General features: G+C 40.2%; 1 protein-coding gene across 1 annotated transcript; it reads left to right on the top strand.

Moving 5' to 3' along the window:
• cfap263 (cilia and flagella associated protein 263) lies at positions 1-26,499 on the top strand. Its single transcript, XM_063067385.1, has 9 exons — positions 1-135; positions 8,289-8,409; positions 9,374-9,538; positions 14,393-14,548; positions 16,187-16,267; positions 18,491-18,646; positions 23,271-23,378; positions 24,117-24,272; positions 25,715-26,499. Exons 1-9 carry the CDS (start codon positions 20-22, stop codon positions 25,802-25,804), a joined length of 1,149 nt encoding a protein of 382 aa, XP_062923455.1. The 5' UTR covers positions 1-19; the 3' UTR covers positions 25,805-26,499.
• Positions 26,500-27,751: the final 1,252 nt, after the last annotated feature.

The raw sequence follows: 27,751 nt of genomic DNA, 5'->3' as shown, positions 1-27,751 counted from the left end.
CTTGCTGCTCCCGGTCAACATGGCAGAAGCAGAGGCGGTGGACAATTCCAATGTCGAGCCTGCGGATCGCCACAAGGATAAAAGTGTTCAGGAGATGACTAACGAGGAGCTGCAGACGTTAGTCGATGAAATCAGGTAGCTGCGCGCAGCTTCCGGCTTGAAACTGAAAGTCTGATAACTGCTGGTGTGTCTCTCTCCCTCAGAGCAGGTCCAATTGAAAAAGTTAAACATTGTGCTCCAAAACTGGACGTGTGAAATAAATAAGAGAATGTTGTGGACGCTTGACAGGTCAGGCAGCAATGATACGGGAAGTTTAGAAATGTCGCCTGACTTCGTAAACTGTGCAAAATACTTCTAGAATGCGCAATTTTCCAGGGTGCTAACTATCAGAATGTTATATACGAACATACAAATTAGGAGCAGAGATGGCTACTCAGTCCTTCGAGCATGCTCTGTGATATAAGATTATAGCTAATGTGATGGTTATCTCGCACATCTACTAGCAGCAACCTTTCACTCCTTTCCAGTCTGATAAAAATATTCAAAGACTTCTTCCTCCCTTTGAGGAAGTGTTTCAAGTGTTTCTGAGAAAAATAAATGCCCAATAACTGAACTGCAACCTCACTACTTTTGAATCCAGTTCACTGAGCAATAGTCAATGATATTCAACTAGTTTTCCTAATTATTTGTTGAATATATTAGCCTTTGTAAATTATGAATAAGGCCATCCAGGTCCATCTCCACCTCAGAGGTCTGCAGTTTCTCATTTACTTAAATATGTCTTTTTTTCTAGGAAGCCACAGTTGAATGGATAAAGGTTATAGAAGAACTTGCAAAGAAGATGAAGAGCATAGAATAAAAAGTTAAAATATTGTATCTACAGAAGACTTAAGATTTTTTTTTCAGATAAACCTGCAATACAATGTATTGCTTCAAAATGTAGAAACTTTTATTGTGTGAATAAATGCAGGATCCATATTATGAAACTGGTAAATGGTTTATGAAAATATAGAAAACAGAAAATGGTGTTACAGTCTAGAGGAAGTGCAGCCAGGCAAACAATTAAAGTGTAAGGAAGGGCTCGAGTGGTGCGTTGTCTCCCGGGCGCTAGGGTGCAGGATGCCTCAGAGCAGCTGCCGAGCAGTCAGTGGTCGTGATGCGGGTTTGCACCAATGATATTGGTAGAAAGGGCAGTGAGTAGAGGGAGTTAGGGATAAGGCCGAGGAACAGGACCCCCAAGTTGTAATCTCTGGGTTACTCCCAAAGCCACATGCTTGACAAGGCAGGAATAGGATGATGGCATCGATGAATGAGTGGATGAGGAAGTGGTGCAGGGTGCTGAAGCTAGCGTGTATAGAAGACTGGCTGACTGGCAGGAGGCAAAGAGCGGGAATGAAAGGGGCCTTTTCTGATTGGTGTTGGGACCACTTTTTCACATTATATGTCAATGATTTGGATGAAGAAATTGATGGCTTTGTAGTCAAGTTTTCAGACTACATAATTGTATTATGGGTATGACAAGGTAGATTGATAGATCAAGTGGTCCATTCACAAGCCTTATAGTAGCAAGCAATGAGTGTCTAGTGATGTGACCGAGTAGGCAAAGAAACAAAAGAATAAGTAATTTATCTCCTTTGTTTACACGAAGAAGGAAACTCTGGAACTCTCCTTCTCAAAGACTGAATGCTGGGGCAATTGAAGATTAAATGACAGATTTTTTTTGGATAAAGGTATCAGGTATTGAAATCTAGGCTGCCAACCAAAGTTTAGATGCAGATTGATTAAGGCTGAATTACACGACAAAGCAGAATAAAGGAATTGTTTTGTCATTCCTGCCATAAATCTGACTTTTTGATTGTAGTTGATGTGACAGTACACTGGATGGAAGACAGTCCTATCCTTCATTTACAGTAGAGTTTGTTTACAACAACTTTCCATCAATTAGTTCTCTGTTCCACACTTATGATGTCAAATTATTCTACTTTTCCTTGGGCTAGATTGTATAGTATATATATCTGAAATTTTGTTAAGTTCCAAAATAAATCTCTCATTACATTTTCAAAAGCATCAAAAGACCATGGCTGATTCATTATTCCTCTCAACCACGTTCTCCTGCCTTGTCTCTGTAATCTTTGACTACTTGATTAATCCTGCACCTTGCCCAATGACGTGGCCTGTACAGCTGTCTGTGGCAATGAATTCCACAGATTCAACACACTCTAGCTAAAGAAATTTTTCCTCCTCTCTCTCCTAAATGAATGTCCCTCAATACAGAGGCTGGTCCCTCTGGTCCAAGACTACTCCCCACAGCCACTCATCTTTCAATGATATCCTACCCCCATTCTTCTAAACTCCAGAGCGTACAAGCCCAGACCCATCAAACACTCTTCATATGTCAACCCTTTCAATCCTGTGATAATTCTCATGAACCTCCTCTGCACCCTTTCCAATGCCAGCACATCTCTTCTTAAATAAGGGGCCCAAAACAGCTCACAATACTTCAAATACAGTTTGACCAATGTCTTATAAAGTCTGAGCATTACATCCCTGCTCTTGTATTCTAGTCCTCTCAATACAAATGATAACATTGCATTTACCTTCTTTACTGCCAACTCAACCTACAAGTTAACCTTTAGGGAATCCTGCACAAGGACTCCCAAGTCCATTGGCAGCCCTGACTTTTTTATTTTATCCCCTTTGGAAAATATTCTACACCTTTATTCCTTCTACCACAGTACATGACCATGCACTTTCTCACACTATATTCATAGAACATAGAACATAGAATAGTACAGCACAGTACAGGCCCTTTGGCCCACAATGTTGTGCTGACCCTCAAACCCTGCCTCCCATATAAGCCCCCATCTTAAATTCCTCCATATACCTGTCTAGTAGTCTCTTAAACTTCACTAGTGTATCTGCCTCCACCACTGACTCAGGCAGTGCATTCTACGCACCAACCACTCTCTGAGTAAAAAACCTTCCTCTAATATCCCCCTTGAACTTCCCACCCCTTACCTTAAAGTTATGTCCTCTTGTATTGAGCAGTGGTGCCCTGGGGAAGAGGCGCTGGCTATCCACTCTATCTATTCCTCTTATTATCTTGTACACCTCTATCATGTCTTCTGTCATCCTCCTTCTCTCCAAAGAGTAAAGCCCTAGCTCCCTTAATCTCTGATCATAATGCATACTTTCTAAACCAGGCAGCATCCTGGTAAATCTCCTCTGTACCCTTTCCAATGCTTCCACATCCTTCCTATAGTGAGGTGACCAGAACTGGACACAATACTCCAAGTGTGGCCTAACCAGAGTTTTATAGAGCTGCATCATTACGTCGCGACTCTTAAACTCTATCCCTCGACTTATGAAAGCTAACACCCCATAAGCTTTCTTAACTACACTATCCACCTGTGAGGCAACATTCAGGGATCTGTGGAAATGTACCCTGAGATCCCTCTGCTCCTCCATACTACCAAGTATCCTGCCATTTACTTTGTACTCTGCCTTGGAGTTTGTCCTTCCAAAGTGTACAACCTCACACTTCTCGAGGTTGAACTCCATCTGCCACTTCTCAGCCCACTTCTGCATCCTATCAATGTCTCTCTGCAATCTTTGACAATCCTCTACACTATCTACAACACCACCAACCTTTGTGTCGTCCGCAAACTTGCCAACCCACCCTTCTACCCCCACATCCAGGTTGTTAATAAAAATCACGAAAAGTAGAGGTCCCAGAACAGATCCTTGTGGGACACCACTAGTCACAATCCTCCAATCTGAATGTACTCCCTCCACCACCACCCTCTGCCTTCTGCAGGCAAGCCAATTCTGAATCCACCTGGCCAAACTTCCCTGGATCCCTTGCCTTCTAACTTTCTGAATAAGCCTACCATGTGGAACCTTGTCAAATGCCTTACTAAAATCCATATAGATCACATCCACTGCACTACCCTCATCTATATGCCTGGTCACCTCCTCAAAGAACTCTATCAGGCTTGTTAGACACGATCTGCCCTTCACAAAGCCATGCTGACTGTCCCTGATCAGACCATGATTCTCTAAATGCCTATAGATCCTATCTCTAAGAATCTTTTCCAACAGCTTTCCCACCACAGACGTAAGGCTCACTGGTCTATAATTACCCGGACTATCCCTACTACCTTTTTTGAACAAGGGAACAACATTCGCCTCTCTCCAATCCTCCGGTACCATTCCCGTGGACAACGAGGACATAAAGATCCTAGCCAGAGGCTCAGCAATCTGTTCTCTCACCTCGTGGAGCAGTTGGGGAATATTCCGTCAGGCCCCGGGGACTTATCTGTCCTAATGTATTTTAACAACTCCAACACCTCCTCTCCCTTAATATCAGCATGCTCCAGAACATCAACCTCACTCATATTGTCCTCACCATCATCAATTTCCCTCTCATTGGTGAATACCGAAGAGAAGTATTCATTGAGGACTTCGCTCACTTCCACAGCCTCCAGGCACATCTTCCCACCTTTATCTCTAATCGGTCATACCTTCACTCCTGTCATCCTCTTTTTCTTCACATAATTGAAGAATGCCTTGGGGTTTTCCTTTACCCTACTCGCCAAGGCCTTCTCATTCCCCCTTCTTGCTCTTCTCAGCCCCTTCTTAAGCTCCTTTCTTGCTTCCCTATATTCCTCAATAGACTCATCTGATCCTTGCTTCCGAATCCTCATGTATGCTGCCTTCTTCCACCTGACTAGATTTTCCACCTCACTTGTCACCCATGGTTCCTTCACCCTACCATTCTTTATCTTCCTCACCGGGACAAATTTATCCCTTACATCCCGCAGGAGATCTCTAAACATCGACCACATGTCCATAGTACATTTCCCTGCAAAAAACATCATCCCAATTCACACCCGCAAGTTCTAGCCTTATAGCCTCATAATTTGCCTTTCCCCAATTAAAAATTTTCCTGTCCTCTTTGATTCTATCCTTTTCCATGATAATTATAAAGGCCAGGGAGCGGTGGTCACTGTCCCCCAGATACTCACCCACTGAGAGATCTGTGACCTGACCCGGTTCATTACCTAGTACTATATTCCATTTACAGTATGTGACCATGCACTTCCTTACGCTATATTCCATCTACCAATTATTTTCTCATTCTCCCAATCTGTCTAAGACCTTCTGCAGATACCTTGCTTTCTCAACACTACCTGCCCTCCACCTATTGGCTGCAAGTCTGGCCACAAAGCCATCAATTCCTTTATCCAAGTCATTGGCATATAACGTGAAAAGAAGTGGTCCCAACATGACCCCTATGGCACATCACTGACAGCCAACCATAAAAGGCCCCCTTTATTCCCACTTTTTGCCTTCTGCTGGACAGCCAATCTTTTATTCATGCTAGTATCTTTCCTGTAGTACCATGGGCTCTTATCTTGTTAAGAACCGCATATAAGGCACCTTCTCAAAGGCTTTCTGTAAATCCAAATAAGCAACATTTGCTGACTCTCCTTTGTCTATCCTGCCTGCTATTTCCTCAAAGAATTCCAACAGATTTGTCAGGCAAGATTTCCCCTTTAGAAAACTATACTGGCTTTGGCCTATTTTATCATGTGCCTCCAAGTATCTTGAAACTTTATCCTTTAGAATAAACTCTTGTATCTTTCCAACCACTAAAGTCAGGCTAACTGCCCTATAATTTCCTTTTCTTCTGCCTCTCTCCCTTCTTAAGAGTGGAATGACATTTGCAATTTTCCAGTCCTCAGAAACCATTCCCAAATCTCTTGATCCTTGAGAGATCATTACTAATGCCTCCATAATCTCTTCAGCTACCTCTTACCCCTAGGTCATCTGGTCCAGGTGACTTCTCTACCTTAAGACTTTTCAGATTCCCAAGCACCTTCTCCTTAGTAATAACAATGACACTCTTCTGCCCCATGACACTCTTGCATTTCTGGCATTCTGTTAGCGTCTTCCACAGTGAAGACTGACACAAAATACTTATTAAGTTTATCTGCCATTTCTTTGTCCCCCATTATTACCCCCCAGCATCATTTTCCAGCAGTCAAATACCCACTCTTGTCTCTCTCTTTTTCTCTTTATGCTGTATATCTGAGGAAAAAAATCTTTTTGCATCCTCTTTTATATTATTGGCTAACTTATTTTCATATTTCATCTTTTCTTTCTTTATGGCTCTTTAGTTGCCATATGTTGGTTTTTAAAAGCTTTCCAATCCTCTACCTTCCCACTATTTTTTTCTATATTATATGCCCTTTATTTTGCTTTTATGCTGTCTTTGACTTCCCTTGTCAGCCATGGTTACCTCATCCTCCCTTTAGAATACAACTTCATCTTTTGAATGTATCTTTCCTGCAGCTTCTGAACTTCCCCAGAAACACCATCCATTGTTGTTCTGCCGTCATCCTTTCTAGTGTCCCTTTTCAATCAACTTTGGCCAGCTCCTCTTTCAAGCCTCTGTAATTTCCTTTACTCTACTGTAATACTGATACATCTAACTTTGTCTTCTCTCTCAAACAGCAGGGTAAATTCTATCATATTATGATCACTGTCTCCTAAAGGTTACCTTACCTTAAGCTCCCTAATCAAATCTATGTCATTACTTAACACCCAATCCAGAATTGCCGTTCTCCTAGTGGGCTGAACCACAAGCTGATCTTGTAGGCATTCTACAAATTCCCTCTCTTGGGATCCAGCACCAACCTGATTTTTCCAAACAACTTGCATATTGAAATCCCCCAAGATTATTGCAACATTGCTCTTAGATGCCTTTTCTATATCTGTTGTCATTTGTACCCCACATCCTGGCTACTGTTCAGAGGCCTGTATATAACTCCCATCAAGATTTTTTTTACCCTTGCAGTTTCTTAACTCTACGTACAAGGATTCTTCATCTTCTGATCCAATGTTACCTCTTTCTAAGGATTTGATTTAACTTTTTTGACGAGAGTCTCCCACCTCCTCTGTCTAACCAGCCTATCCAATCTGAGACATTCCTGACGCTGGCATCTGGGAGACAGCATACAATCCAGATGTCTCTTTCACGTCCACAGAATCTGTTGTCTGCTCCTCTAAATATGGAATCCTTTATCACTACAGCAATCCTCTCTTCCCCCTTTCCACTGAGTCACTATATCATCTATAAAAATGACAGAACATTTCATAATTATTGTTGGTTTCAGGTATAACAGAAACAGACAAAATACAATTGTTTTAATTGTATTTTTTTCCAGAGTTGAGTTTCATTATAATTGCCACTTGTATTTATTAACAGTAAATAGAATGTTTTTCTTCTCTCTCTCATGGCTATAGATGGTAGGTAAGAAGCAGATACAGTGAATCCTGTCTAGGAAGCAAATGGAAAATACTACTGGAAAAGTCATGAAACTGTGTGGATGTTATGAGACTCCCCTGCTCTCTCAACACAACCAATGCTCAACCAACAACTATCAGTCACTTGCAAACAGGCTTGCTGTGCATGAAGGCAGTTCACTAGTATGGACAGATAATTAAGAGCAGGAAACATAGATTAGGAATAAAATGTATTTCAGATGGCCATGTTTCTCTGAGTGAAGTACTTCTGGGTTCACTGGGTCCTCTTCTTTTTAGAGTCTGTCTGTTAATAAAAAGGCTATATGTATTGTATCCTAGTTTGCTGATATTACAATATCTGGTGGGAAAATATGCTATAAAGATGCAGAAGATCTATAAAGGGAGCCAGATTAAAGTCAATAGCTTTTGGAATATAATTTACCAGTTTTCTCAAGGAGGTATCTGTCTACCAACTCACTTAGGCACTTAGTGATGATTGAGCATATTGAACTCCCAAGTGGGTTTTGAGACACAAAAATCTGCAAATGCAGGACTCTTGAGCAACAAACAATGTGCTGGAAGAACTCAGCGGGTCACACTGCATCTGTGAGAGGAAAGAAATTGTTGACATTTTGGGGCGAATCTGGGTGAGAGGCCTTGACTTGAAACATGTCTGTGCATTTCTTACAACAGATGCTGCCTGACTTGCTGAGTTCCTCCAGCATTTTGTTTGTTGTTCCAGATTTCAGCATCTCCAGCCTCTTGTGTCTAATATTATCAATAAATAGGTGAAAATCTTACACCTTTGTACACATCCTGTCAACTCTTTCCATTTACTTATAATTGCTGTAAATTGTTGATCATTTACTGTGGGTGCTTCTTTTCTATATACTTGAGCGGTCTAGACTTTCTGGAATAAGCCATGTATTATTGAATGACGGATAATGAAGCTACAATTTTTTCCCCTTTCTACTCAGTGCTTCCAATGCAGCCATGCAGAGAGAGAATGCTATGTATGACAAGTACTATGAACGGATGGTTCCCAAGGAAGAAGTACAACAACTTCAAATTGTGCCTCCTGAAGTACAAGCAGCACAGGTTGTAATCAAGTCACACCATTAACATTTCCTAGGAAGTTTGTGATGCTCAGAGCATGAATGAAAGATTTGAAAATTCTGTATAGGATCTCTGTGTCATAGTTTTGCTTGGCTTTTGCTTTTCTTTAGTTAAAAGAATCATACTTTATGGTGATTGAAGCAAAGAGATTAGCACTAGGAGGGCTACAAAGTTATTCCTTCCCAAATGGATTAATTTGGTTTAGACAAGCAGACAATGGGACCAACAGAAACCAAAAACTAAATGGTATTAAGGACTGTGAGGAAACTGGGGCCCACTCAGAACAGTTGTAATTGATAACTACCTAACAAACAGTTTTTAATAGTTAAAATTAAGCAAGGATAAGGGTTTAAATACCAGTTATACTTGAAGAACAGGCAGAATAGATGTAAGGAGGACAGCAAGGAACCTAACTTACTGTCCCCAGTAATGGTGTTCTGGCAGACAAACTGGCTCTTTTTCATAGTCGTATATTTGAAAAATCACTCTTTCCCTCCTCCTGGTTTCCTTTCCACTATGTGAAGCTGATAATAATGGAGTTTTAAAATTATCACATCGGATCAGTACCTGTCATTGGTTGGAAATGAATTGTCAATCAAGGTTTACGATGCCAGCCGTCTCTGATGCGTTTGCAATATAGTTGTGAATCTGTGGAGAGGTTTGCTGCTGCAGTTCCATTCCAGTCACAATGACTTCACTGTGGGCAATAATAAACTAACACCAAGTCAGAGTCTTCCGAATGAGAAGCAGGAAACTTAAAAGAATGAGTGAGATCAAGGCATTTTTATGTAGCATTTCAGTTTATAGGTTATTGAAGTTAATTTGCAGTCTTTTTAGCTAGAGTTATGTGGCAGAAGCCATTGTATAAAAGGGTTTATAAAAAAGTTATCATGTATTTCATTATGAATTGAAATGGTCAGAACTCAAAATGTGGTGAATTTTGTAGAGCCGTTCAAGGCATCGATCCAGATCTCGCACCGCAACAATTGAACGCCTTTTGAACTTAACAGCAGAGCAAAAGTGCAACATGGCTCATAGAGAACTGGAGGAAACAAAGGAGATGTTAGCAAAACTGAGACAGGATTCAAACCGTACAATTCAGAATCTACAGGTAAGGGACAAAACATCTACCCATTTAATCTGTAGGTATTAGCAAACATGACTCTAACTAGATACTGTAGACCGTTAGTACTGATTTTGAGTATTCATACTTCTTTAAAAGGAAGCCTGATATTGTTGAACCCGCAGCTGCTCTGTGATTTTCATAAAAATGTAGAATGTTCATCAGTGTTGTGATAAAGGGCCTCAACCCAAAACGTTGACTTGTTATACCTCTCCATAGATGCTGTCTGGCCTGTAGAGTTCCTCCAGCATTTTGTGTGTGTTACTGTGCAATATACAATCTTTTTTTTTAGTTTTGTGTTACTATCTTTCTGTCTTGTTATTCAAGGAAAATTGGCTTTGGTTCCCTCTTGTGCCTCACCTGTACCTGAAAAAATTCCCTTAAAGATTTCCCATGGTTCCATTACAAATTTTCCTGTTAACTATTATTTCTCTTTTACTCTGGCTAGATCCCTTCTCATCCCATTAAGTTTTCCCTCTTCCTTTTCGAAGCTGTACTTTAGATTATTCCTTTCACTCTTTTATTACTGATTTAAACTTATTGATATAAAGATTACTCTTTCCCAGCTGTTTTTCCACAATTGCTTGGTCCATTTGACCCACCTCAACATTAGATCCAGTAATATCTGTTTCTTAGACTGAACACATGCTGATTAAGCATTTCAGAAATTCTTCTTCCTTTTTCCTTAATATTATCGAAATGTTTCCCGATATTACCCCTCCATACTGCACTAGGAAAGAATATTTCAAGCAAAATAAAAATCTAGAGCAATAAATGGGCTGTTGATACACCCAAAATCAAGTCATTTTATAACTTTTTATGATGTACAAGGTTGCTTTCTCTGCCCTGGTATATCAGACCTTCTCTCTGGCTCTGGGGTAAATAATATACAGCCCTCTCACCAGTCCTCATACACCAGCTTGGATAAGTAGCTGACTCTGCTGACAGCCACGTGACTCAGCAGTGAAAAGGCGGCCTTTCATAAGCAATACACTTATGGGTTGGTATGATTTGGGATTCAACCAAAACAGGAACATTGGGATGTTCTGATTGAAGGAACCTCGATTTGAGCAAATTCTGTGTAAATACTGCCCATGCACAGTTAATGGTAGCCCAGAAATGACAGACCATACACCAGAATAAAATTATAAAGAAAGTATATTTATGAATTTTTTTCAAATAGTTAACACAGAAAGAAGAAGAAAGATAAAAGAGACCATTACTGTTTAACCAGTCTGAATGTGCACATAAACGTTGGAACTCATTTCTGTAGCAGCTGGGAGTATCCTTACTCGCAGTACTGAATTCTCCTCACCAACCACTGGTAGAACTTCCCTTTATGGAATCCTCCGCCTTGCGAAACACTCTTTGCAATCGGGTCTCCCCTTTGGATGGGGTCCACCAGGTAACTTACCCGGTGCTCTTCTCTCTGCACCTCCCATCAAAAGACCCCAAACCAGACTACTCTCCTTCAGAAAACTCTTCCTGTACAGCTCTCTGGAATGTTCAATGCCATCCCACCCCTAATTGGCTGACACAACATAAGTTGGACAACATGTCTCCTTATCTTTTGCCGAAGCCCAAACACTCTTACCAGCAGGACATACTGCTTTTACAGAAAACTGCTAAAATAAAATACCTCACAGCATAGCCATAGAAATCTTAACCAAGGCATTAGAAATATAATCTTCTCTTTGGCAAATTTGACCAACATATGTTTATCATACTTTATCTCTCCTTTAAAAAAGGTGGCCATCATGGCTCCTCATTAAAGAGCTGGAACTTCATCAAATTATAAGACCATAAAACCATAAGATATAGGAGCAGAATTAGGCCATTTGGCCCATCGAGTCTGCTCTGCCATTTCATCATGGCTGATCCAGTTTTCCTCTCAGCCCCAGTCTCCTGCCTTCTCCCCATATCCCTTCATGCCCTGAGCAATCAATGATCTATCATCCTTTGTCTTAAACACTCTGCCTATCATCCACCACCTTAACTATACGTAAAGATTTGGCCTCCACAGCTGCCTGTGGCAAAGAATTCCATAGATACAGCACTCTCTGACCAAAGCAATTCCTCCTCATCTCCACTCTAAAGATGAGTCCTCCCCATAGTAAACATCCTCTCCACATCCACTCTTATCAAGGCCTTTCACCATTTGATAGGTTTCAATGAGGTCACCCTTCATTCTTCTGAATTCCAATGAATACAGGCCCAGAGCCATCAAACGCTCTTCATGTGACAAGCCATTCAATCTTGAAATCATTTTCATAAACCTTCTTCGAACCCTCTCCAATTTCAGCACATCTTTTCGACGATAAAGGGCTCAAAACTGTTCACAATACTCCAAGTGAGTCTCACCAGTGCTTTATAAAGTCCCAACGTTACATCCCTGCTTTTACATTCCAGTCCTCTTGAAAATAATGCTAACATTGAATTTGCCTTCCTCACCACAGACTCAACCTGCAAATTAACCTTTTGGGAATCATGCACAAGGACTCTCAAGTCCCTTTGTGCCTTAGTTTTTTGTGTTTTTCCTCCATTTAGAAAATAACCAACTCTTTTATTTGTTCTACCGAAGTACATGACCATATACTTCCTGACACTGCCATTTCTTTGCCCATTCTTTTTTTTAAATATAATTTTTATTGAATTTTCAAAATGAATACATGAAAAGATAGTGTCTACCCTCCCCCCTCCCCTTAACCCTCCCCCCCCCCCATATATAGTCCTACCTAAAAAAGAAGAAGAAAAAAAAGAAGAAAGAAGAACCGCCTGGGTGTTGGAAGGTTTCTTTGCCCATTCTAATCTGTCTTAAGTCCTTCTGTAGCCTCTCTTCTTCCTCAAAACTACCTGCCTGTCCAACTATCTTCATATTGTCTGCAAACTTTGAAACAAAGCCACCATCCAAACCATTGACATATAATGTAAAAACGATCAGTCCCAACACAGATCCCTGTAGCACTGCAGTCAACCAGAAAAGGCTACATTTATTCCCACTTTGCCTCCTGCTAATTAGCCACTGCTTTCTCTTTTCTGTAATACCATGGGCTTGTAGCTTGATAAGCAGCCTTATCAAAGGCCTTCTGAAACTCCAAGTGCATAATCCTTTGTCTATCCTGCTTCTTATTTCTTCAAAGAATTCCAACAGATTTGTCAGGCAAGATTTTCCCTTGAGGAAACCATGCTGACCATGGCCTATTTTATCATGTGCCTCCAAGTACCCTGAAGCCTCATCCTTACTCTAACTCCAATCAACTCCAAATTCCTCCCAACTACTGAGGTCAAACTAACTGGCATATGGTTTCCTTTCTTCTGCCTCTCTCCCTTCTTGAAGAGTGGAAGAACATTTGCAATTTTCCAGTCTCCTGGAACCATTGCAGAATCTAGTGATTCTTGAAAGATCATTAGAGATGCCACCACAATCTCTTCAGCCACCTCTTTCAGAACCCTGGGGTGTGCACCAACTGGTCCAGTGACTTAACTACCTTCAGATCTTTCGGTTTCCCAAGAACCTTCTCTCTAGTTATGGTAGCTGTTGTTGAGGGGGTGGCCACAAAATTTTCACTTTTTGTTCCCATTAATTGTTTGCAAAAAATAACGGGCTAGAAATGCAAGTAATATTCGTGTAACTTAAAGGAACTGCTGACATTCAGTCTTTTTAACAAAGTTAATATGAGACCCCTAGTGGAGAAATGGATATGTCAGACTTACTGACAGATTGGTTCATACTGCTGGATTCTAAATGGAGACCAGTCATATTGACATTCTGCAGTTTAACACTCTCTCAGCTTAGACCTAATATGGGATCAAGATCTCAATGATTTCAAGTTAGAGGCAAATGTAAGTGTCAATTTTAATTAATGATTTCAATTATTAGTACGTGCTACAGACATTAAAGATAATTATTACTTTTTTAAACATTCAATATATTTTAAAATTGTTTATATCTATTTTAATATATTTCAAATGTCTCTTGAGTGTCAGGCAGCAAATCTACTGGAATTACTTAGCCAGTTTTCAGGACAGTTTTATGATCAGGCCTCCTCACAAGGTCAGACACTCTGCTGCCACCCAGACCAAGCCACTAGACTCTGAGACACTTCAAAACCAGCAAGGTAGTGTCTCAGTACCCAGGCTAGGTAAACACGAGTGTGGGTGAGAACCATGTACAAAAATCCTATCCCAAGTCTCACTCATTCCAATATAAATACATAATGTAAAATGCTGAAGGAACTCAGAGGGGCAGGCAGCATCTATGGAAAAAAGTGTAGTTGACGTTTTGGGCCGAAACTGACTGAAACTTCGACTGTACTTTTTTCCATAGATGGTGTCTGGCCTGCTGAGTTCCTCCAACATTTTGTGTGTGTTGCTTGGATTTCCAGCATCTGCAGATTTTCTCTTGTTTGTCATGGTCATGATATGGTCATTTCCATCTCTTGGTAAGCACCACACCCACCATCTTAAGCATTCACTACCTCCCTGTCAGCAGCCATTGAATACCATCAAGAAAATACACTACGTAACCCAGCACTACACGTCCAATAAGACCTACTGTATTGTAGTAGCCTTTTGGCCAGAAGGATTGCAACATTTTAACATGAGTTGTGAGGCCATTAAGGACCAGTAATTAATGCTAACCTTGCCAATGATATCTTCATCTCAAAGATAATAAAAGAAACATCCTTTGAACTGGCTGCATTCCTCCACAGTCAAACTTCCAGGCCACCTTCCATGTTGCAGTAGAGCAGCACGGAAGAAATATTTGCACCAAATTCCCAGTTAATATCATTGTGACCTCTCATAAACTAGAAAACTCTCTGTATTTTTGTTTTCCTTTAGGCTACCCTTGAAGAAGCTGAATGTGCATTAACTGAAATAAAGAAAGTAGTCTATGAATTTGAACACGATATTGCAACTTTCTCACAAGGCAAGAAGGAGAGCACAATTATAACAGAAACACTCTTTAAGTACTTTGAGGACAAGATCCATGCGAAAGTGAGTGATAATTCAAGTTAACTTTCTCCAATGGAAAGCAAAATTGACCAATACAATTAGAGGTCGAACTTGGTGTACAGTAGGCCAAAAATTGCAAGAGCTCATCAACTGAAACAGTGGGCTAGTTTACTGAATACGTGGTATGACTGTGGTGACTCTCCACTGTTCAGCGTCATGAAGTTGTGGATCAACTGAACATGATATTCTCAATACGCTGGAGAACAGCCTTCTTTTTTGATATGTTAATAGTCAGGTGACAGCAGCAGGCTTCATCACGTAGACAGATCAGTGAAATAGGATAACATATAGCAGATGAACTTTAGTGTGGAGATTACAGTAGGAAAATGCTTGCATTTCAATTCAAGATTAACAGGGCTGACTCTAATTGTAAATGGATTAATTAGATCTTTAGTAAAAGGAACTATTATTTTCCATTCCTTGCTTACAAATTTTGTTTTCTAGAGAGAGCCTATCAACTCTGTTTTCTAGCATTCTTGTTTCTGGGTACACATTTTAACTGCGGTGCCATGCGCAGATTTACATAAAGAAAGAGAGAATTAGCATTGAAAAGGGGACAAGTAGAAATCTCTGTGGTTATTCCTCCACTGAGTGGTGTTGACTGCAGAAAATGAACTGTCCACGTCAGAAGTCTGTTTACTGTTGTTTATAGTAATCATGTGGACCATCAGTGTTGTATGTGGTGTTGTTGCCAATTCTGATTTTGAGTTCCAGGTTGTTGATATTAATTCTGCTTTGAAGATTCGTGAGAGATGATAATCATTTTATTTTAACACAGTAATTCAGCCACGTGCACTGAAATGGACTCCCATTCCTTTTGATTCCACTTATGAAACCTAAAGTGTTCTGCAATCAACAATGGGTTTAGTTCTAAATGTTCCTGCATTACTTTCACAATATCAGTGAAGCTCATTTCTGCTGGTTTGGTTGGAGCAGTTAAACTTCAAAGCATACCGTATTCCTTTAAACCCAGTGCACTCAGAAAAATTGGTACTAGTTTCTCTTTGGTGATTTCATTTGCTTCAAAATACTGTTCAATTCGAGCCAGTTACCTATTGAGCAATCAAATATGTTTATCTTTCGAATATAGCTAACCATTTCTTCTCTTCTTTTTATGAGTATTATCACCTGGCCCTCACTCTTAATGAACCATGAATTCCTCTGTTTTCTACATTTTTTGTTCAACTCGATCATGCCTTCCCTTCCAAAGAGTATGTGCTATGCTGCTTTTTTAAAAAACTTTACTGTTCCTCACTGTACTTTTCTTCTAACTAGAACACCCAGCTGTGCTTCAACAGGTCGGTAGCCATCTCGAGTTCACTTTAAAAATACCTCGACACCAACGCTATAAAATGAATTAATGAGTAACTCATAATGAATTATTTAAATGAACAAGATGACTGAAATATTAAATGCATAATAGTGTGAAGCTTCAGACTTCATAGTTTCCTTGTGCCTTGTGCCTTGGGTTGGGCTTCTTTTTTCAGCTTCACAAATCACCAAGTATTTAATATTTTCAGTAAGCATTTTGCATGCTCTGAATAGTGACCAGTGTTAACTGTGAGATATGTTGCACATTAATCTACACAGTATCTTGACTGATTGTTTTCCCTCTGTCAGGAAATGCTGATTGATAAACTGCAGCTGAAGAATCATGCATGGAAGATGCTGAAGGCGAAAATGCACCAACAGCTCCGGCTGGTTTGTAAAGGGGTGGGGGAAGGGACAGACTGAAGCACGGTCAACAGTCCATCATCTCTGAAATGCTAAGCTGTGTCAATTTTGTTGCAGGTCCTTTGAATCCCAAAGTTCGTGCTGTTATCACATTTTCAATGTATGATATTTATTGAATTGCTGCATTGGAAAGGGTGAAGTGATGCAAGGAAAAAGTTACAAAGCAGTGGGTAACCCCAATGTGCAGTGACCCTTGTTGTGCAAAGAATTGAGTCATGCATGTTGTGTAGAGCATTATTCTGCAACAGCAGCAACCTGGATATAGACATTTGTAATTAAGTTCGCATGCAGCATAATAATAATTTTATATACCACTTTTAACATAGTAAAACATCATTATACATGTTGTAGAATGTTACCAGGCAAAAGAAAACAAGCTTATATATACATAAGAGTTTTTCAGGATATGGGGGTATCTCGTGTTGTTTTGTAGACAATGAGCAACTTTCTAAAGTGTAGTCAATGCTGTATTGGAGGCCGATCTGCACATGTGCCAGCAACAATGTGATAAAGAGAAGATGAGCTAATTTTAAAGATATTAGTTTGGGAAAAATATTGGCCAAGATATTTGCTGAAAACTCTTTCCTGCTTTTTTATTTAAAGATTAATACCACAAGAGCCTTGTGAGAGGTGACAAGGCCTTGATTTGACATTTCCTCAAAAACAATGTCACCTCTGATACTGCAGCTTTCCACAAAATATGACCAAGTAGGGTATCTAACAGATTAGTTAAAGAGGAAGGGCATCTTAAAGGAGGAAACAGAGTGGTTTGAGGGAGAGGGGTAGATTATCAAAGGTACAACATCTCAGAATATACAGCAGAAATAAGATGTGAACTGGAGAGATCCAAAGAGCGGTGGGGCTGAAGGAGATTACAGGGGATGGGTGGGGTGAGGCTAAAAAGAAATCTGAACACTGAAATGAACATTTTAAATGTTTTGCATTGCTGGACCAGGTTAGGAGAAATTATCAGCAAGTACTGAAGTATTATTGTTTATAAATGAAAAAAGAACTTTGAGACAGACTTCAGATTTTAAAATTGGTGCGAAGGCTGAGGTGAGATTAAGTGTAGATGGCTTTTTGAAAGGGAACAGATATGATGCTGGAATAAAATACATTTTATGGTCAATTGGACAGTGAAAATGTACTAATATTTTATGGATGCTCTCAATGGTCCTCTCATTGGACACACAATCCTTGATTCAGATTGGTGGACATGAAGAGGCAGTTGGGGGGAAAGAGGAAAATAGCGGGAGCAGGAGAACAATGGAGAAGGAAATGATTAGATGAAGAGAAACTGAATGATACAGACACCAATTGTAAAGTTACTGAGGAGCATTTTTGTGATTGGGTAGCCAAAGAGATCGGATTTCCTTCCAATATATCATAATTTACTTAAGTTTCTCTGGTGCAGTGAGCCTGAAAGAAAGACTGGTTGCCTGGTGGGCGGGTGAGCCTTCAACACTGCAATACTTCTTGGGAGTGATGTCAGACAGGTTGGAAGTGGCAGAACTGGAATTTGTAACCCTGAATTTGAAGATCAGGTTCTAGAGTAGAGCAACAGCAGAAGTCTCAAGCTGGTTAAGTTTTGAGTCAATGGGTGAGAGCAATATCGTTGGAGGAGAGGTTAATGATAGGTGAGTTGTCCAAAATTGGGGGTGGAGGAAGCAAATAAATTGTATTTAATAGGTAAAATAAAAGTGTTTGTTTTCTGAATCCAGTAATCTCAGATTGTTTCAACTACAGAGTAAATTTAAAATTTAAAGTGATAACTGAATCTAAGGAACATTGTCCCATTTAGTAACTAAATAACAAGTTCACTTTGTTGCCGATCAATATATTTGTTAATGCATTTTTCCATTGCTTTGGAACATTCACGTATCTCAGACAGCAACTTCTGATTTTTTACAACTAACGTCTTGATTTGCGCGTAAATCATGGTGAATTCTTTTAGCCTCATTACTGTATTCATGGAAAGATCCGGCCCAAAGCAGCCACACAAACTTAACATCCTTTTTTTCCCCATAAGCTCTGGTTTATCTTTTACAACCGAGTCTCAGAGTAGAATCAAGTAAAGATTGCACATCTCTTTGGTCAGCTGTGGAATGGTGTTTGTGGGAAGAAGGTAGAAAGTATGAATACTAATCAGGAAATAAAGGATACTTTTCTTGTATTTGTCTCTATTTATAGAAAGAAGAGGCAGGAGAGATGCTGCGTGAGGTTGACTTCCATCAGCTGAAGATTGAAAACACACAGTTTTTAAGGCAGATTGAGCAGTATAATCAGGACCTCCTCCAGCTCAAAGTAACAACAGGGAAAACACAAATTGTTCTGAACTCCTATAAAGTAAGTTCCAATTTTTCTTATTGATTGTGAGAATTTGATTATTGCTGATGGTACTTATTATTCTATCCATGATTGTCTTTGAGAATGTGATGTGAACTGCCTTAAATCATAAAATCCTTCTGTTAAAGACACATCCATTGCTACTGACAGGAGAACTCCACAATTTACATCAAAAACACTGAAGGAACAGAGTTATATTCCCAAGTCAGAATAGTTTGTGACTTAGAGAGGAACCTGCAGATGGAGTCCAATTCCCCACTGTTCTTGTTCTTCTTAGATTATGGTTTTGAAAGAAGCCAGCAAAGTAGCTTTGGTGATTAATTGGTGTATGCTTTGAGGGTGATATACAGTGTGCGTAGTGTGCCGATTGCATCGCCTCCGATCTGGGCCGACAATTATGTGTGGGCTGGCACCTAATTAATTAGCATGTTTATTTCAGCTTTTTTCTTAAAGATGTGCTGTGTGCCTCCCGGCTACTGCTGCATTCTTCGTGAATCGGTACAGTATCTGTCCCCGGCCTGGGTGTTGGGGTGGTGGGTCACTGGGGTATCATATTGTCGTCTGTTTCCATTAGAGCAGGCAGCTCATCTTCTTCTATGACTGCCTGCCTCGATGTCGAAGGTCGAGGTTTGTCGTCTGCTGTGGCTGATGTGGAAGGCTTGCTTGACTGCTGAGCCTCGCGCATTTTTCTATCACACAGTTCTTTGTAAGGACTCAAAGAATCTTGCAAATATCCCCTAATCCTACGTACCCTTTCAAAATTACAGTCGTACTTTATCATTACTCAACCAACACACATCAAAGTTGCTGGTGAACGCAGCAGGCCAGGCAGCATCTCTAGGAAGAGGTACAGTCGACGTTTCAAGCCGAGACCCTTCTTTATCATTACTCATTCGGTTCGATTGTTATGCTTTCCTCTTCCAATTGCATCAGCTCTTCATCTATCAGTTCTTGGTCATGAGATGCCAAAACCTCTTCAACATCATCTTCGTCAGCTTCCACAAGCCAAACTCATTTTGTCCTTGCTTTGTTCACCATGATCGAAACGCTTAATTAGGTCTAGTTTTACGCTAAGTGTAACACCCTTATGAGCTCTTTCAGGCTTTTCTGACACCATAGAACTCATCTTGCAAACGACTGCTCACAGGCTCGTGTTAAAGCAATGCCGTTCCGAATCCGGGGAGAACGGCTGCTCGGGGCGTGCACTGCTTTTTATCGCCCGCTGATTTTTTTCGTGTGCTGAATTTTTTTTATCGCACACTGAATTTTTTTCGTAACAGTGAAAACACCTTTTGAAAGCGAAAACAGGGTACTAATGTAGGTCTTTCATAACAGTCAGGTTTCATAAAGCGAACGTTCGAAAAGTGGGGGACACCTGTACTGATGTTGCTGATCTTTTAAGAGATGTTGTTGCTGTACTCATCCAGTCAAGTGGAGACCATTGTATCAACCTCCTAATTTGTACAGTGTGGATGGCAGAAAGGATTTTTGGAGTCAGTAGCTGGCTATCCAGCTTTTGTTCTGCTTATTGAAGTCACAATATTTATATGTCAACTTTATTTAGATTTCTGATCAATTGTGATCCCCAGGATGGTGAGGGTAAGAGACTTGAAAATAGTAATGCCTTTGAATGTCAGGTAGGTGGTTAGACACCCTTGTTACAGACGACAATTGCCTATCACTTGTACAGTGTGAATTTTACTTGCCACTTATCAGTGCAAACCTGACTGTTGTCCAGGTCTGGCTGCCTACAGGCATGGGCAGCTTTATTTCCTGAAAAGCCTATTGAATGTTGTGCAATCATTCCTATTCCTGACCTTATTATTATGGAGATGTAGTGTGGAGTAGGCCCTTCAGATCGTTTGAGCCATGCCACAATTCCAGCGAATCCCCCAATTTAATGCTAGCCTAATCACAGGACAAGTTACAATCAGCAAACAACCTACCAACTGGTACATCTTTGGACTTTGGGAGGAAACCGGAGCATGCGGAAGAAATCCACACGGTCACAGGGAGAACTTACCAACTCCTTACAGGCAGCGCAGGAATTGAACCCGGGTTGCCTGTACTGTAAAGTGTTGTGCTAACCACTACATCATCGTGCATCCTATGACAGATGGTCAATGAAGATGACTGACCTCAGGACACTTTCTAAAAGAACTTCTGTAGGAATATTCTGGACAGAGATGATTGACCTCAATAACCTATCACAATCACTTTCTATAGTATAGGGCTGAAAAAGAGCAATTGCTTACACCTCATTTTTTCTATGTATGAACCATGGTTGCAATGAGATCTTGATCTAATTGGCCTGAAAAAAAAACTAAACAACATTTAGTAAACAACTTGCAGGTACAAGTGCCATTTGCAACACTATTGCTGAGAGGTTCTATCGCTTCGCCGATGATTTTAAGTGGACTAATGTACAGTCATTAGCTGGATTTGATTAGTCTTGTCTTTTGTCGACATGCTCTGCTTTGGTAGTTTTCCACACAGTGTATGCCAGTGTAACAGCTGAGTATAGTCCCATTCTCTATCCTGTATCCAATGCCTTCAGCCATTTCTTCCTGTCAATTGGTGTGAAGCAATTTGAGTGAAGCCTGATTTTGATGCTGCCAAAATCTTGTCAATTTGTGATTCAAGGCGGGTAGAAATGATGCAGGTTAATTTTTGGCTGCAGGCAAGCCAAGAGCTCAATGAGAAAGAATGAGCATTTTCATCTCTCCATCTTCTTTCATTAGCTGATTAAATGTCCATAACCATTTACAAATTGGTAAGCTATGGCTACAAATTTTGATCTGCAGAATGGTTGTGAGACCAGTGTTTGTTGCATGATGCTTTCACTACTTTTCATGCAAGTAGCCCTTTACTGTAGCTTTGTTAAGCAGGGAAATAACTTCCAGACATACCCCGTGCTGTTACTGGAGGCATTCCCTTCTTTGTTTCTTATTCAGATACAGTTCAAAGTAATGATGCTCATAAACAGAAATATAAGATCTGTTTTGCTCATATTGATTCATATCATTTTACTGGTATGAGCTGGGCAAGGAGGATCAGGTAATGCAAAAGAGTTTCCCTTCATCTTTCAAGTTTGAAACTGGTGGTAAAAACCTCTTTACTCTGACTCCTACACAGCACTGGCATCAGCCTACCTGCCATCGATGACATTATACAGAAAGATGCTGGACAAGGGCCAATAACATCATGAAGGATCCCACCCACTCTGCTCATGGACTTTTTGTCCCACTTGCATCAGGGAGGAGGCTATGTAGCATCCACGCCAGGACCATGAGACTCAAAAAACAGTTACTTTCTCCAAGTAGTAAGGCTGATCAACACCTCTACCACATCCGCAACCACCACTAGTTTACCACTTCTTTTCAGAGTCACCTTATTTATAGACATTCCTCCACTTAGAGTCACCTTATGGACATATAATCAATCTATGAACATAAGCTATCTTATGTATTTATATTTATTGTTTTTTTAATTATTGTATTCTTTATCTTATTGTGTTTTTTTGTGCTGCATCTGATCTAGAGTAACAATTATTTTGTTTTCCTTTACTAGAGTACTGGAAATCACATTAAACAATATTGAATTCTGAATCAATAAGAAAACAAAGTACTAGGCTTAATTCCTTATAGGATAGGCCCACACTCTGAACTCACCTGCAACTGATAGAAAAATGGCAGTTTCCCTCGTGGGCTGCAGTAATGTTATGAATGGAATAACCTTTAGAGAGTTTGGATCTTTGATTTTACAAATCCAGCTTGCAAAATAAAGGGGTGTGTGTGTGTGTGTGTGTGTTTATGTATATATGCACGAGCACGCATGTCACTTGATTTTTGTCAGTTTATTCCTGTCACTGATTCAATTTTGAAAGATATTTACGGTCAAAATGGGAGTAGATGAATAAGGGAGGTAAATGTTTTGAAATACTAGCTTAGATTTTAAACATTTTGCAGGAGGGGAAGGAGGTTTATAGAAGGGAAAGGGTGATGAGGCTGCGAGATTCATTCATTCAGAGACGTAATGCCTAAATTACAGATTTGTATAGGATTATTTGTATAGGATTAACAGAATCAACAAACTCATTCGTAAGGCCAGTGATGTTGTGGGGATGGAACTGGACTCTCTGACGGTGGTGTCTGAAAAGAGGATGCTGTCTAAGTTGCATGCCATCTTGGTCAATGTCTCCCATCCACTACATAATGTACTGGGTGAGCACAGGAGTACATTCAGCCAGAGACTCATTCCTCCGAGATGCAGCACAGAGCGTCATAGGAAATCATTCCTGCCTGTGGCCATCAAACTTTACAACTCCTCCCTTGGAGGGTCAGACACCCTGAGCCAATAGGCTGGTCCTGGACTTATTTCATAATTTACTGGCATAATTTACATATTACTATTTAACTATTTATGGTTCTATTACTATTTATTATTTATGGTGCAACTGTAACGAAAATCAATTTCCCCCGAGATCAATAAAGTATGACTATGATTATGACTATGACTATAAATGAGTGCAGTGATAAAATCTGAGGTGTTTCCAATTTTAATATTGTTAAAATATCTGTTATACTTTCTAATCTGTGATTACTCTCCACCACTGATCCCCCAGAGGAAACTGCAGAAAATGCTGGCAGAGACAAAACAACTTATCAGTGAGATTAAATCGAGACATGAACTGCTTCAGAAGATTGAACTTGAGACTACGGAGGTGGAAGAAGTAGGTGATACACGGTGTTTAATAGGAACTTGTAATTTTGCTTTTACTGAAAAATGACAACGGGATAGTCACCACTCTTCATGAGTTGAGAGTCCAAGGCAACTATTTTCCCCAGTTAGGAGCCATCTTCAACTCTTCATCGTTACAGTTCAATACCACATTACTTTTGATAAACCCTAACCACGTGTGCATCCAAGCCTCTTACTCCTCTGCCCCCCCCATCCAGCTTTGCAAATCCCATTTGCAAACAGACCCATCCCCTAACAAACTTCTCTCTAACTTGCTAACTCCACATTGGAGGAAGATCTTGGGTAACTGTCTGTTTTTACATTCATTGGTGCTTTGGACTCTTGCATTAGGCTTCAAAACATTTGAAACCATCCCAGCCTCCCCTACCCTCTCTAGAAATGTTCCTGTTACTGGAGATGTCAGATCTGGGTGTTGCAATTCTACACGGTACAGGTCTGGGAGCTGTTGCAGTTGTCTTGAATCAGAAAGTGCCAGTTATTATGTATTTTTCAAACTCAGGACACTGACCACAAGCCTGGTCTTGCTTAACCATAAGGTAAAAAGATTGTTTTCTCACTCATGTCAGAAGCACATGTTTTCTTTGGGTTTCACTCCACTAGCAAAATATGAATGTCAAAAAGCAGCATTCTTAATAGAGTAAAATGTCTGTAAAAGCTGAAATTTGATTGAGTGTTTCTGAAGCAATTTATTTGTCTTTTTTTTACACAGGACAAAGCCAAAGCAGAGAGGCTAAACAGGAAGTTTCGAAATGACATTTCCAATTACAAAGTGCCAGACATTCCTGAATATGTACAGGAGACCTGGAATCACTTTGACCTAGACAAAAAAATGAAAACCTGGGAACGCAAAGTGGATGTGGCAGAGGTGAGTGGCAGTCTGTGTGGGTTTGGGAAGTGATGGGAAAGGGGACTGCATTTAGCCTGCAGGCTTGATAACTGCTTCCAATTCTAACTGCACGTAATTGCAACTATGATGCCTAGACAGTAAATATATAACCAGCGTAGAATTGTCTCTTAAATAGCAGAATGTATGTGACGTAGAGGGACAGCCAGTGGTTCTGCTGTATTGCTGCTCCATTGATCTGTTGGGGGGGCATTCTTACCTTGTGAAGTTTTCATAAACTTTGTGACTGTGTGGATTTCACATTGCTCTGGTTTCCTATCACATTCCAAAAATATATGGGTTGGTAGGTTAATAAAGCTACCGTAAATTGCTCTAGTGTGCAGGTGAATGTCAAAATTTGGGGCAGGATAATCGATGGGAATGTGGGATGAATAAAATATTGAGAGTGTAGGATTGGTATAAATGGATATTTGATGGAATCTGTTACATTTTGCACAACTCCATGAGAGTAGCTGATCTCTGTCAGTGTTTGCAAGAGTGAACTGACATCTGCTGAAAAATGTGAACCTATCTTTCTTGCAAATGAACAATCCCATTTAAACACATGGTATAATGGTTTATGGGTCCCTTTGTATATCTTATCATGGAATAATGAGAAAAATGTCAAAGTATCTTTGAAATTAAATAAAAGCTTGCATTTATATGGCAGCTACACATGTGAATAAGAACCTTAAAAGAATATGTAATCATGCCCTCTAGTCTAGTTTGTTTTCTGTGTCATCCAGATGACTGATTGTGCTGTAGGAAACACAAAAGGGCCAATAAGTATGAAATGAATGTTTTCACAGTTAATGATAGGTGAGATCAGTAAAGTTAATGGTGTAACGTCCAGAAAGAGGCTGCAAAGACATAAAGAAAGCAAGTGGGGTATGATTAGGGTCATAGCAGCTTTATGAATTATCCTAGGTATATAATTGCTGCTGCATGTGCCAGTATAAGAAGCCAACCTACTTCAAAGTATTAGAGTTGCTTTGAAATATGTCTGTACAAATATCCCTTTGACATTTGTGGGGTTGTGACTTGTGAAAAATGATAAACTTGGATTAGTAGGGAGACACGAGTTGCTCACAGAAGAGGAAGGAAAGGAGGAGAACTCCTTTGGGGCAGGAAGAAATGCTTTAACTTTCACATCTACTGCCAGACAGAAATGATCTACAATGCATTTACTATCTGCCATACTGATGTCACTGTAATAGATTAGACAGGGTGGAAAGATCAAGTCCGGAAACCTAGTGGTAAAAGTGAAAGATCATCCTAAATAGATCAACTTCACGATAATAAAATGAGAGATTTAAGAGGTTGTCAAAAAAAAAGCTGTTTCAGAAGGAGAGACAGATATTTACAAAGCGTTGAAAACGGAGTTGTGATCAACCAGCACTAATTTATTTAAATTTGTCTTCCAGCTCTCATACAGAACTTACAGTAAAACCTGGGAAAAAATAAAAAAGTACAGTGATCAAGCTCAAGACATAAGCCAAACTGATACAGAATGAACAGGCCAAAGTCGGAACATGTCATAAACTCCTGAAAGAACAACATTCACAAAGCTCCACTTAGACAAAAATGAATTTACACTTGCTGCAAAAGACCCATGGGTGTTTCATGCAGCTAGATTATTTGGCTTTATAAGTATTTCAGAATAAATAAAACCAGCTTTTGATTCTGTGTTCAGTTGCCAACTTACAGTCTCTAAGACTGTCGTTACCATTGAAAAAGCAAATCGAACTATACCTCAAGAGCACGCCACGACCTTGGATTATAGGGGTCCTTTCAATAAGCCTACACCACGAACATTTAGAAAAATGGTAATCCGACCTGGAAAGCCCTCATGTTCACTGGGCATCTGTGACATGGTTAGCATTTGTTGTCCATTCATACTTGTCTCAAAAAACCTGCTGGTGAATATCTGCAGTCCTTCATGACACAGATGAATATTGAATTCCGCAGTCAAGACCCAGTGATTATGAAGGAATAGAGATTTATTTCTAAGTCAGTACAGTGTATAACTTAGAGATAAACCTCCAGGTGGTGTTATTAATATTTGATTTCTATCAGAATAACTTTGGTGTTAATTTCAGTATAATAATACACACAGCAACTAAGTCTCCTAGCCTCTGACTTGTTCTTGCAAACATTTATGTAGCTGGTCTATTTAAACATCCAATCACTGGGTGTTGAGAGTGGGAGAATTCAGTGATGTAATGTATTGAGTATCAGCACAAGCTAGTTAAATTCTCTTTTGCTTGCATGAGTTATATTTGCCACCTATTCAACGAAGCCTGGCTGTCATCCAGGTTTTGCTGTATGGCAGCAGAAACTTCTTTATTTTATGGGGAATTTTGAATGGAATTAAACATTGTTGAAGCATCAGAGGATATCCTCCACACCTGATCTTATGATGGTTAGATTTACAACACGATTCTAAGCCATTCCTACAGTGATGCCCTGGATTAACACTCCCCCTACCCCAACAACCACAAGCATCTTCCTTAGAGGAGATATGACTCCAATAAGTGGAGCGCTCTCATTTGATTTCCAGATGATTTATGCTCCTTGCTGTGTAATCTCAAATTGTAAACAAGTTCAATTTCAAGATTAATCGTCATTCACCCATAGTTGAATACCAATAAATACAGCGAAATGAAACGGTATTACTCTGGGCTGAGCTTGCAAACACAGTATCAATAGTCACACACAGCACAAGGCTGATAAAGCACACCTAAGAAAAGAACCATGGATAACATACAGTTACACAAAAAAAATAGTCCAAGACCCTGAATCCATGAATGTTGCACCAGTCTGCAAATGAACACAATATGGCTTGTCTTTTGCTGAGCTAACACTGGGGATAGCAACAACTCCAGCCTGGATATGGCCCATGGTGCCCCCGGTGGAGCACTCACACCCTCTCTCCTGGGCAGCTGTAAACAGGCAACACCGTGGCTTGAGGCCTAGTCTTTGCTACAACCACGCAGCTCTCCTGCCGTCCACCCTTGCTACCAGCCCATAAATAAGTCAATCAGACTTGCAGCATTCCACATGAACAAAGTCTAACAGGATATTCTGATCACAAGAAAAATGATCAGACTGCACACTGTCTTCCTGTGCTGCCTCCTGTTAGACCGCACACTGTCTTCGTTACCAACTCCTGTTAGACTGCAGACTATCTTCGTTATCAACTCCTGTTAGACTACACAATGTCTACGTGTGCTGACTCCTGTTAGACCACACACCGTCTTTGTGCAACAACTCCTGTTAGACTGCAGACTATCTTTGTGTCCTGACTCCTGTTAGAACGCACACTGTCTTTGTGTCCTGACTCCTGTTAGACCGCACATATTCACTGTTACTGACTCCTGTTAGACTGCACACTGTCTTCGTTACCAAATCCTGTTAGACTGCACACTGTCTTTGTGTCCTGACTCCTGTTAGACCGCACA

Source organism: Mobula hypostoma, chromosome 14 (genome assembly GCF_963921235.1).
Source record: "Mobula hypostoma chromosome 14, sMobHyp1.1, whole genome shotgun sequence".
NCBI lineage: Eukaryota > Metazoa > Chordata > Chondrichthyes > Myliobatiformes > Myliobatidae > Mobula > Mobula hypostoma.
This window is presented reverse-complemented; position numbering and strand designations above follow the sequence as displayed.

Bases quoted from the DNA above. Each gene is read 5' to 3' on its own strand.
- cfap263 (XM_063067385.1), top strand. From the start codon at position 20: ATGGCAGAAGCAGAGGCGGTGGACAATTCCAATGTCGAGCCTGCGGAT. The intron at 8,410-9,373 runs GTTGTAATCAAG...TGAATTTTGTAG, and splicing joins CTGAAGTACAAGCAGCACAG to AGCCGTTCAAGGCATCGATC. The intron at 18,647-23,270 runs GTAAGTTCCAAT...CTGATCCCCCAG, and splicing joins TTGTTCTGAACTCCTATAAA to AGGAAACTGCAGAAAATGCT.